The 12198-nt window shown below is 44.3% G+C and overlaps 1 protein-coding gene across 5 annotated transcripts in view; it reads right to left on the bottom strand.

Annotated features, from left to right (window-relative positions):
- The window catches only part of GRIP2 (glutamate receptor interacting protein 2), a 258982-nt gene that overhangs the window by 74831 nt on the left and 171953 nt on the right, over positions 1–12198 (bottom strand). Inside the window, exon 1 of one of the 5 annotated variants that reach the window (XM_050312921.1) lies at positions 7255–7864. The exons of the other annotated variants lie outside the window; for them this stretch is intronic. Coding sequence (XP_050168878.1) covers positions 7255–7294 — 40 coding nt within the window. The 5' untranslated portion in view covers positions 7295–7864. Of the gene's footprint in view, positions 1–7254; positions 7865–12198 lie in introns of those variants that run through there. 5 annotated transcript variants of the gene reach the window in all.

Below are 12198 nucleotides of genomic sequence, written 5' to 3'. Positions count from 1 at the left end.
GGGGCTGCAGGTTCAAGGCACTCAGGCAGCACGAGCAACAGAGCAGAGCAGTTCATGGCAGGAAGGAACACGATCTGTTTACACAGTATGTTATATGGGAAATGCATCACATTACTGAAAAAAAAGACCTTTAGCAAAACACATACCTTCATCTTATGCCAAGAGTTTAATCCTACCCAAACAGCACCACATTCCAAGGCGAAATTATCCTCTATAAATCACCGGGGCAGGAGCAGGACACGTCCCTCACACTTCAGGCTGAACTGTTCACTGCAGTAAGGACCCCGTACAGATCAGCCATCATGCCCAGAGTGGGCAAGGAGGGTATCTCCACTGAGACCTCATGGAGAAGCAGATTCACTGCTGGGACAACTCCACCAGGGCTGGTGGCACAACAATGGGCACTGTTAGAGGTTTGGCTCTGACCTTCATCATTTGTACAGTTGTGCACGTGTTTTCTCAAAGACACGGGAGCAGATCCATGACTTTGCTCACCTATTTGGCTGGGAAAAGCTGCTGACTGGAGCAGTGCCATCCCACCCTCTCAGCCTCCGGTGAGAGCTCCTGCAGGGCAGAGGACGAGTGTACTGGACCTCTGGGCTCCCCAGGCTCTGAGGAGAGACAGAGGCTGGGAAGGAAGAATTATTTGGGATATCAAGCAAGTCAATTTGCTCAATATCCGCAAACAGCTTGGCATATAACCTCCAAAACAGAAGCACACACCAGATCAGAGACCTACATCACTCCTTTGGGGACGATGAGGATGCAACGAAGCAGAAGAATGCAGCAAATCCTGTTTTTATCCACACACCTTGGCAGCAGGGAGCCAGATCTTACTCTTACCAGCAGAAGTTCTTGCCTCCCAGGACAAAAGCATGTTGATGCTCTTTGTAACTACTCCACAGCCCTTCTCACCAACACTGTTCTCCCCAAACCTGGGCCAGTTCCTAACTTCCAGCTTCATTACAGTAAACCACGTGGGTGTTCGTTATATATCGAGGTTGGAAGTTAGAATACTGCTGGAAAGAAAACCACAACTGTTTCCACTTTGCTAACATGATTTCATGAACCTGCACAATAAGAAACAGATCAGTTAGGAGGCGTGATTAAGTGGATCATCTCTTCATCTCCCAGCTACACTAAATAATTTACAGGGCCATTTTGGGACTGACATGCAAAGCAGTTTAACAATGATTAAACAAAAAAGTATGAGATTCCATCTTTTCATGGTTTCCAGGTGTTGAGATCAATTTACTTCACAGTAATTTTAATTTCTGGGCCTTTCTTTTCCCTCCTCCCCACAAAACCTGCAGCTGCCAACTATGCTGCCATCTACAGCAGCTAGGAAACAAATTTTCCTGTGAAGCAAATTCTTCCAGGATGAATTGAATGAAGGCAGAGCTCATAATTACACATTACTGAAAACATTTCTGTTAAAAAATTGGGGAGATATTTTTATCCACATCTCCAGTTGAACATCGCTGGGAAAGATGCTTTTGAAAAGCCGTCATCCCCAAGCATGTAATTATCAGATCCTTGAACAAAAACACACGGTCACAGAAAAAAAATACTTTCATTGAAATAAAAAATCGGGGGTGACAATTGTTAGGAATGGAGGGAGAGAAATTCTTCATCCTGTGTGATTTTGCACATTTCAAGTTACCAGACTGATTTGTAAATCCACAGATTAATAAACTTGGCAGCTAAGAACATCAAGCTCAGTTAGTAATATTTTTTTTGTTACGAACAGAATAATAATAATATTATAAGAAAAAAAAAATCAGAGGCAGACTGGCAGTCAGACTGTCACAGAAGCAGAATTTCCTAACGCCCACACAGGCACGCTTGTCTTGAAACTGTATTCTGCCACCTTGAATAGACAGCCGTACAATGACCTGGGGGCCCTATCCTATCAAGGCTTAAGACCATGCCTACCCTGATGGGATTACTCACATGCTAAAAATTATGCAGTAGCTGAACCGACAGCTGAAAAGAGCCTTAAATGTTCTTATGCCTGGTAGCATTCAATTGTCAATTGATGAATGTTGCTAAATATTTATTTTTGCTCTACTTTCTCTCCTCCAGCTCTGCGTCAACACTTCTTTCTGGTTATTATTACTTGTTAGCTTTAATTGTTTCTTTTATTTGCAACACCTACACGTGCCTACACAGAAAAGCAGAGGCAACCTTCCCTCCAAGTTGCCCAATAACTTTTTCTGGCCTTGGGAGCAAAATTGCATAGGATTTCCATCCTTGACTTATCACAAGCAATAAACATTGGCATCCACACACAATCCATTTTAACAGTCCATTTTCAAAATAAATGAAATCCTATATGCCCTAACATATGCAAACACCTTGGCAGTGCAGTTACTCTTGGCTTCTATGGATTAACAAAACAGAATAAATGTTATAAAGAATAACGAACCTGGACATAAAGCCAAGAGCAAGGCTTAAAACACCACATGAAATTCAGTCCCCTTCTATGGGTCTCTCAAAGCCAGAGTGCAACTCTTCCAGCAGTAATGAGATTTTCTTAAGCAGGTTGGCAAGGAGGTTGATGTCTATGCTGGACACTGGACTCCAATAGTTAGTGCTGGAGAGAAAACCTCAATATCAGTTCTTCAACTGACTCTATGAACTAACATTTGTATTAAATCTATCTGGCCTTTGCATTGAAAAACACCCTTCTCCTAACAAATCTGTACTAATATGATGTCATGAGCACAACTTTTTAAGATGAAAACCTCTGTAACCTCCACACAGGAGGAATAAAAAAATAATTCATGTCTACAGTCTATGAAAAGTTGTAGGATATTACTTTAGTCTTTTTTCTTCTATAAAAAGCAATTTCAGTGGAATGGGTCATCTCTAGAAAAGAGCAGTAATTCATTTTGACTGCACAGATCAGCTCATTCACACTTAAGAGTTTAGTCAACAAAACTTTAAAGACCTGGTCATCAAAGTCAGCAGGTATCCCTAAGATCTTATGGAGGATGGGTAAGACATCACGAGGCTGAAGAACAAAATGCAATGTTCAATTTGAAAAACAGAAAACAAAACATATGCTATCAAGGTAGGGGCAAGACAGTGACAAATCCATTGCCTGCCCTTTCAGATCCTGGAACTGACCACCTGTATGTGAGCTGCTGACACCAGATGAGGAGGACTAACTGGAAACTTGGATCTACCACGGGTAAGTCATGCCCACTCAACTTCTTTCCATGAGAGAGCAACATTTCTGGATAGACAGAAAATGCAAGTTGCTATAACTCAGTTTTAGAAATGCTTCTGACACTGTTTCACGTGCTATTTTTATAAGTATGTTTGGGAAGCAGGATACAGATGATTATGAAGTGTATGCAAAACTGATTGGAAAACCACACACTGAGAAAATTGATCAGTTGTTCACAATCAGAAGGGACAGACGTATTAAACAAAGCTCTGTGTGGGCCCTTCCCCAGTCTGGTACAGCTCCAGGTTTTCACTAAATGACCTGGATGGTTGCAGAGAGATTGATCTTATTAAGTTTACTGACAGCCACCAGGTATGAGGGAATGGAAGCAGGCTGGGAAGTAAATTATGAATACAGAATGATTCATACATGTTTGAAAAAATTCAGTAGAGGTGCACGCAAGCTACCAGACCCAGACAGAAACAATCTTATGAATGAAGAATAGGGAAAAACTATCACAGTGACAATTAGGAAGGACTCTTCAGATACTGTGGACTGCAAACCAAATGTAATTCCACAGTGCCATGTCATATGCAAGAAAAGCTAATACCCTGGTACAAGTAAGGTGGGTACAGTCTGCAAGATCTGTGAAACAATCATTTCATTTTACTCAGCACTGACAGAAGCCTAGTCTTGAATGCCATGCCCAGATTTGGGTACCACAGCTCAGTAAAGATATGGTCCAGCTGGACTTCATTCAGATTGAATCAGTGCAGGTTGGTCAGACGTCTAGAAGACCACAGCTTCTGAAACTGGGGTGAGGGATGAGTTTTCTATGCTAAAGAGAAGAGAGGGAGGAGAGAGAAAGTGTTATTACTGAGACATCCGGAATTGTGATGCACAGAGGGAAGGAGTAATCTGTCGTCTGTGTTAGGAGAGGAAGCAACAGCACCAAAACTGCAGATGCACAAAGCTTTTCCTTAATATTTCAGTCTATTGAATTAATTTGAGCTGATGTGTTCCCAGATGGGATATATTCAAATGCAAGGGGGATGGATGGTAACATAGGTAAGGCCAACACTGGCTCAGGTGAGAGCCCAAACAAACTCTCTCTGCCCAGTTTTGGCTCAAGGAAATTAAGACCATTGATTCAGACCCAGAGATGTTTGTCTTGGTACGCACACCCCAGACAGTTTTTCTCTTAATCTTTCATTTTGCTGCAACTGAGGCAAAGCTGACAAGTGACGTAAGCAGCTTGATGAGCAGGAGTTATATTAAATAGCACTATTGTGATAAATTCTTCAATAAGAAAGATAAAATCTTTCTCCCTAGGAGATTTATCTATGAAGATTTCCTCCTGTCTTATTCTAGCTCCTCACATTAGTTTTTTATCCCTTTCAGGCATGTTTTTCTCTATTTCTCCCCCTGCCTATTTGGCAAGCAGGGAGAAAACAGGGGTGCTGATCTCCTGAAAAGCAACAAGCAGGAAGGGACAGAGATCTATTAACAAGTCTCTATTCCTGGACATTCCCACCCTGCAAGTAAAGGGTGCAGTTTGCTGGTCTGGAAGAAGAGACAGGAAATTCACACTGTTTTCCTTGGTCTAAAGAGAGTCCATCTCACCCTAAAAGCATGGCTTCTAATGGCAACAAAAAACCCCACAACTAAACCCAAACAACAAACCCAAACAACAAACCCAAACAGAAAAGCACTGAACATCCTCATCTGCTACCTTTATTTTTCCTTTGCCTTCCATACAAAACATACTTTAAAAAATAAAAAACAACTGAGTCACCCAAATGCAAACATCTGAAAGACAAAGGGTCTTCTGAAGTTGCCTGTGCTGTCCTCAATTAACCACTTAACTTGGGCTGATTTGCAGTGGGATCTTCAGCTGGTCACTTGGAGCAGCACAAAGGAGATTCAACGAGCTCTGTCACTCTGCCCACTCCTGCAGTGATCCTGCAGTAAGGACTGACTGAACATGAAGTTTGCTAGAGTAAAACATAGATGGTGTTCCTGGACTTCAGAAAGGCCATAAAGCATTTCAGGGAAGCCCTGCAGTGGTAAAATTAGAAGGGTTCTTGTGGAAATACAATATCACCCCATCAGCAGAGCCACACACAAGCTTGGTCTAACCAGATGAGAAACATTTCCCCCACCTTCCATAAAACATCACCGCTAGTTTGCATTTTCTGGCCCTTCTATTCTGAAGGACAGACAAAAGCTCTGTATTATTAAATTTTCCCACCAAAAAACTTTTGAGAGTGGCTGAAGGAGAGAAATCACCAAGGCCCTGATGATGGTGGGCCCAGAAAGCACTTTTGAAATGTCTGGATGCTTCTTTAAACAATCTATGTGGTTTTTGCCTATCACACTTACATTGCTAAAATGAGTGATAAGATAGCAATTCACTTCATTTCTTCTATTCCAGATGATTTCCAATTGAAGAGATGAGCCTCATGAAGAAGCCAGGTATCAGGAGAAAAAATACATTGCCAAATCAGCTGAGTGACCGAAAGAGAGCTCCCTTAATGTGTCAGCAAAGCCAAACCCAGTGTGTTGTAATCAATCCCCCTCAAAGCTCTTTTCTGTGCACTAAAATAACAAAGAAGAACAGGGATGGCAGACATGGAACCAGATGGTTGCCCACAGACAACATCCCCGTTTGCAGCAGCACCATGATCTGGAAGCACCAGATGTCTCTGGTGACACACTGGGGGAACTGCATGAAGGACCCTGTCTGTGTCTGGTGGCATCCAGGAGACCCCTCCAGCACAGTTGGTGTCAGCCACCTCCGAGCCAGGGGCCCAGCTTATGGCTCAGCCCCAAGAGCAGTGGGAGCTCCTGCCAAGTTGTCTTTTGATCTTTTCATGGAACGGCTGCATTCCTGCCCTGTTAAATCACGCGCCCAGGCTCCCTCTGCCTACCAGGACTCATCGTCGTGTCTTTCTCAAAATAAGCCCCAGTCTCCAAAATGCTCCTTTCTGGGCTGGTACAGTAGGTGGACATTGCATCTAGTCACCATCCATGGGATTAGGCAAAACAGCCAGGCTAAGACGCTTTACACCTGGTTCAGTTTACCCCTCAGATTCAGAGAGGGAAAACAATTTTCTAAAGTTGGGTTCATGCTTTAGGGCATCTTGAGGCCAAGGAGATGACAAAGTCAGTCTCACTACATCACTTCAGAATGATTCAGAAACCATGAGTTTCCTCTGCATTTCCAACTCCAATGTCTTTGCTTTCAGAAAGGAAACACTTGCATCAGAGCAAAAGAGCAAGCTCCATGCAGTACATTGACCTGCAACAAGCAGAGCTGCAACAAAGTACCTGAATATTGCACCCTGTTAGAAATCTCAGAGCCTGTCCTTCCTGGAAAGACTGGGGCCAGGATATGATATCTGTGCCCTTTGTAAAGGTGCCCTTCCACACTCATCTACTCGCTCTTTTCTAGAAATTAAATAGATTTTTTTATACTCCACAGTAATAATGAACTGCTTGCCCAAGGTATCTAAATAGGGGTTAGCAGCTCATGGAAATGGCAGATTTCTAGCAGGAGCTGAAATATTGATTAGACAAGGTAATAGTGGATTACACTGCAGGTGGGGCGATGGCAGTGATCCCACCACGCTCAGCAGAGTCCCTTACCCCTGTCTTCCCCCCAGGCCCCTGTTCACCACTGCTGAATGCCCAGCCCATTCACACATTGATCTTGGAAAATAGAAGAGCTACATTTAGATTTTACTTTTTAAAAAGCCAAAGCAATCGTAAAGGCTCTGCAATATCTGAGGCGCCTTAAGAACAGCCCCTGTGTCTGCCAATCTTCCAGCGGGAGAACGGGAAGGCAGCCTGAAGGGTACTCTCCAGTGGTCACAGGGAGAAATTCTTTACAGAGAAGCAGAGATGTATTTTGCAAATCAAAGCAATTAAGTTTGTATGCGACGGTTTGGATTTGCAAAACAGGTTTAAAGTAGCACATAAAACTGCTAATGACATTAAAGGCAGTTAAAGGAAATCAGATTAAACAAAAGTAAACTACCGGAGAAGGGGGGGAGGAAAATACAGACAGGCTCACTCACCAAAGTCTGACTGCAAATCCTTTTTCAGTCCACAAAGCATGTCTGCTGTTATCTATCAAATCATTCAACTAATTGTAACAGCCGCTCCGTTCCCTCTCCCTGCCTGCGCTGGAATCCTTTCCCAGCCAGCCCGGGCGCACTCTGTGTCTGCCTCCCGCCGTCCAGCGCGGCTGCAGCGCACACGCTGCTCCCTCACTCCACGGCAGCAAGACCAGGCAGAAATCGTCCTGGGCACTCCAGTTTGCGAGGACTCACAAATGTGGCAATCCTTTAGAGAGAAACCTCTTTACGCGGATGTTTAATGTGTGACTCGCCAGTCCTGTGCAGAAATAGGAAAATGAAGGGTATGGGTTTGGGGTTTTTATCGGGTCCTAAAAATGCCGTGCTAGTTCTCTCGACTCCGCTGGCCATCAGGCATTGCAAAGCAAAAGTTGGAAGCGCGGTGATTAACCGGAACAGCTGGTTGAAGGGGAGGCAGCCACCGAACCCTGACGCTCCGGCAGATGCAGCAAATGTCGAGCGCGCACTTCATTCCCGGCGGTATTCCACCGGTGGAGAGCGGGCATCATCCCATGGAGATGTGCTGGCCCCTTCCTGCCGGAACCCTTCGGTGGCTTTCACGGGGATTTCAGGCAAGGGGGGTTGGGGGAATTTAAAAAGAAAAAAAAAAAAAAAAAGGCATAAATGGGAGGAAGGCGGTGCTGCGGCGGAGGCACCGCTGTCCCTGCGCTCCCACCAGCGGCACAACTTGGGCGGCAGCGGAGCCGGCGCTCCGGCCCCGAGTTGCAGCAGCAAGCAGCAGCAGCAGCAACGGAGCTGAGCGCAAGAAGAGGCTGTGACTGCAGTATTGCCTGACACACTTTCCTCTCCCCCACCCCCTCTTGGCAAGTGCTTGCAGAGCCTCCAGCACCTTTCAAGGCAATGTCAAGCTGCTGTCAAAGCATTACCCTGCCTCCCAACCACACACACACACACAGTGCTCGTAAGGGAGCATGAGGCTGCAGTCCTGTGTCCTGCCTACAGCATTTCCTGAAAACTCGGCTTAACCCTTTCTTAGGAAGGGCTTGTCAGCTGAGGAACCAGCACGGGCAAATGCATGCAAGTCCTGTGCTCGGATCGGGGTGAGGGGAGACTCGGGGGGTAATGCTGGGAACCAACTGGTCACAGGGAGTCTGGCCCTCCAGGAGAGGATGCTGAATGGCTCCCTCCAAAACTGCTGGTCCTGCACTATGGGTGGGAATAGGGCATTAGCCAAGGAAGAAATGGTTGTAATGAACTAGTGTCTGCTTCTTTTTCTATTAAAATAGAAAACTAAGCAGGATCACTCGTGTTGAAGATACAGAGCATGCAAGGGGATGCCACTGCCCTGGCTGTGGGTCAGAAAGTCCATGTGCTGGGCACACAGGGCTGGATCCCGTCTCCAGCACCATGCAAGTCCCCTCCTCAGGCAGCTGTGCGATGCAAACTGATTGTACCAACCAGCCCACGGCAATCTTCTCCATAGCCACTCTATTCCCTTGGAAACTGGTGTCATCTATAACAGCAAGATTACACCCACAAACGGTGAAGAGAGAGCAAGACAATCATGGTCCAAAGTACAAAAGCCATCTACACTTTTGTATGAGGACCCAGTCTCATTTGGGACTGCTACTGGACTTGTCTGAAAGTGGCCAAGAGGTTGGCCACAAATTTAGAAGGGGGCTCATAGAGAGGCAGCAAGGTTCAGTCTGGCTTCCTTAGGAAACAACACAGGATAAATCAAAAGGGGGTGAAGGCATCTGAATGTGTCAGCAAGAAATTTTTACAGACCTGGGAACCCTAACTCTGTATGGAGGAGGAGAACTGGGTTTCAGCCTAATGCCAGAGTTCTAACTCAGATTGAAATGAAGCAGCATCTCTATTGTGGTTCAAACTCAGCTGTTTCATGCACAGACAACTTATACAAAAGCAATAAAATTACTAACTAATAAAAAACTACTTACAAAAGAGATATTTTGGTCCATAATTTGTTTTTAAGAAGCTGTTCAGTCTGACAATAGACTTAATTAGTAATTGAGGCAAAATTTATAATTAGAAATCTTTTCATACAGCTATTAATGCTTTTGCTGCAGAGAAATTCCATCTTAAAGGAAAAAACCAGTTGCACCACAATTAGAAGAAGATGCTAATTTGAGAATAGCCCATTACTTTGGATGCCATGAAATGGATTTATCCAATATGATGTTTTAAAGAAAAGCTAAAAACAATTGTTTGTGTTTATACCACCATAAAATTCTTCCCAGAATATCTGCTGCATTAAGAAAGTGCATGAGAGGACAGGTCTGCTATGAAGTTGAAGCTGCTTGTTTTTGTGGATGAGAACTGGATGGAGCTGCCCCATCCCTCTCATGGGGAAATGAAGAAGCATTGGGGCATTTCAAGCCCAGAACTGCTGCTGGCATTTGTTGAGCTGGCTGGCAAGACACCAGCACGCCAGGAGCCTGGAGAGGATAAAGATATTTACTCTATGGTTTCTGGCCAAAATCCACAAGCGCAACACTTTCTTCATGTTTCAGGTGGTGCTGTATTAAAACCAGTTGAAGTGAACAGCTTGAGCTTCTAATGTGAAAGGGAAAGGATACACCACACACCCCCCAGCAAAATAAGGCAGCCCAAAAGTGTGTGTTTTGGTATCAAAAGATGTAGGTGTCATAAAAGAGCATGAGACATCAACCTAAACTATGATGATGAACTCAAGGAACACTATGTAGAGCTTTGATTTTTCAGGAACAGGCTGTGCATTGTCTGTACCTTCTCAACATAAACTTTGTGTTCTCAGAATCAGCAGCTATCCAAAAATTCTCTGGCAATATCAGCTACCTACAAGTCTCACCTAAGAATGTCTGGGTTTTACCCACAGACCGTGCCCATTACAAGAAGAAGTTAATTTTGTGGAGGTGGGACGTTAAAAAAGTCTTTTCGCAGGAAAAAAAAAAAAAAAAGAAAACAAAAACATCTCAGTTCTGCTTTCTTGGCATATTCTGATCTCCTATTACCATCCCAGCAGGAAAGAGAGCATAGGGAATGTTTTCTTGGATCCCCCCCTTCAGTTTAAAATGCTGAGTGGAAAGACAGCACCAGCTGAGGGCAGTCCATGGCTAAAGAGTTTCTGGGTGGTCCCTGTTGGAAACATCCATCTGTGCAGGCTCTTGGTTCTTGTCCATACAATTGAAGTGGTAATACCAGTCAACAGGCCTCCAGTCTAGAGAAATGTCCGTTTACTTTTCTCAGGAACAGGCTGACCTTTGAGTAAAATTCATTTATTGTAAGTAAGGATTCTCTGCCCTTACATGCACTGGTAAGTACTAGCACTTAGTTTAGCATTTCTTGTACCCAACACACTGTCTTGCTCCTGAACCCATAAATCTTTCCCCAGAGTTAACTTACAAATCCTACCAGAACCTCAGTGGGAGTGATGCTGCAAAACTTACATGGCCTAAATTGGTTGGAATTACATTTACAAAATACCCTTTTATGAAAACAAGACAAGGAGGACAGGAGAGGGAAGATCACAGGCTGTTCAGAATATCCATCATGTAGTCCAATGCTTGACAGGTATTTGTTTCTGCCATTTAAACCATTACTTATTTAACCACATCCAAAAGCTTCCTCGTCAGAAGTCACAGTGCTGTGGAACACTCGAGCAAGATCCTGAAATGGACCATTTAGTGCTGAACATGCTCTGAGTTCTGGAGAACATGGAGAGAACCTTACATCACTCCACATTAGGGAGTCTCAGGAGACTCTCTGAAGACAGCTGAATGAATGCAATGAACAGTCAGCCACAGGAAAATGACGAGGAAAAACACCCAACCCCACGCTCTTACAGCACACAGAGAAACGCCGAAGTTCTAACTGCATATCAACTGATATTAATAGCAACAGAAATTGCTTTGGGTTAGGGAAGGTTCAGAAGAGACTGACACAGATTCTTTCTACTTCTTTTAGATTCAGATATTAAATCAAGATTTTATGTTGCCATCTCTTTCTTCCCATCCTGCTTCTGCCACTAGAATAACACACGCCTGCACATCAGGGGTCTGCCTGGGGCTGGGACTCTTCCTGCTCATACCCCCTGTCAAGGCTTGTTTTGGCACAGCAGACCCAGTGCTTCCAGACAGCTTACTGGGAAAGACAGTTTTTACTGGGAACCCCAACCATCTCTGCACAAAATCAAGAGGTGTGGAGAGCCTACACCCTTCCTTGATTAATTTTTGGTTGCAGCAGACAGGGAGAAGGAGGGACAAGAGGAAGACCCATCATTTTTTTGGTGGAAGAGACTTCACAGCTGACTACCCAACTATCCACTGGCTGCACATTTGCTCCATTTCATCTGCTCCAATTTTACATAGTTGAGTTTATTTAGAAACCCCAGACAACTGCATGTCAGCCTCAGGCCTGCAGCAAAGCTCATCTCTGGTCTAAGCAGATGCCCTGTTTTTCACATACAAACCCAAAACGCAATGCACTGTTTTATCAACATATTTTTATGGGAAATGGAGAATGGGTTTAAAAAAAACCTTTAAGGAAAAGGGTATTTAAAAAGTTTAATAATGGAGCCAGAGGAAGAAGTCTGTGATTGTTCTTTCCTTTAAGTGCAAATTCCACCAGCCAGTCCCAAACATTAATTTATTACGGGTAATGAACACTGAAAGACAAATTGACCCATCCACCAGGCAATTAGAGCCCTTGCTGCACGCACACATGCAGAGCACCGAGACAGAGAGTGCTGCTAGAGGTATTTCCAAGACCCCCCTCCATTCCCTCTACCACCAGAGCACAATAAAATGGTTCCTGCCCATTTTTCTGGGTAATCAGAGTAGGACGTTCCAGGGTTGGGGACTTCAGTGCTGATAAGAGAAACAGTGGAAGACAAATAGGCTGCAGTAAAAGTACAAGATCCTT

This window comes from Myiozetetes cayanensis, unplaced genomic scaffold (genome assembly GCF_022539395.1).
Source record: "Myiozetetes cayanensis isolate MyiCay16 unplaced genomic scaffold, myiCay2020 scf18, whole genome shotgun sequence".
Lineage (NCBI taxonomy): Eukaryota > Metazoa > Chordata > Aves > Passeriformes > Tyrannidae > Myiozetetes > Myiozetetes cayanensis.
This window is presented reverse-complemented; position numbering and strand designations above follow the sequence as displayed.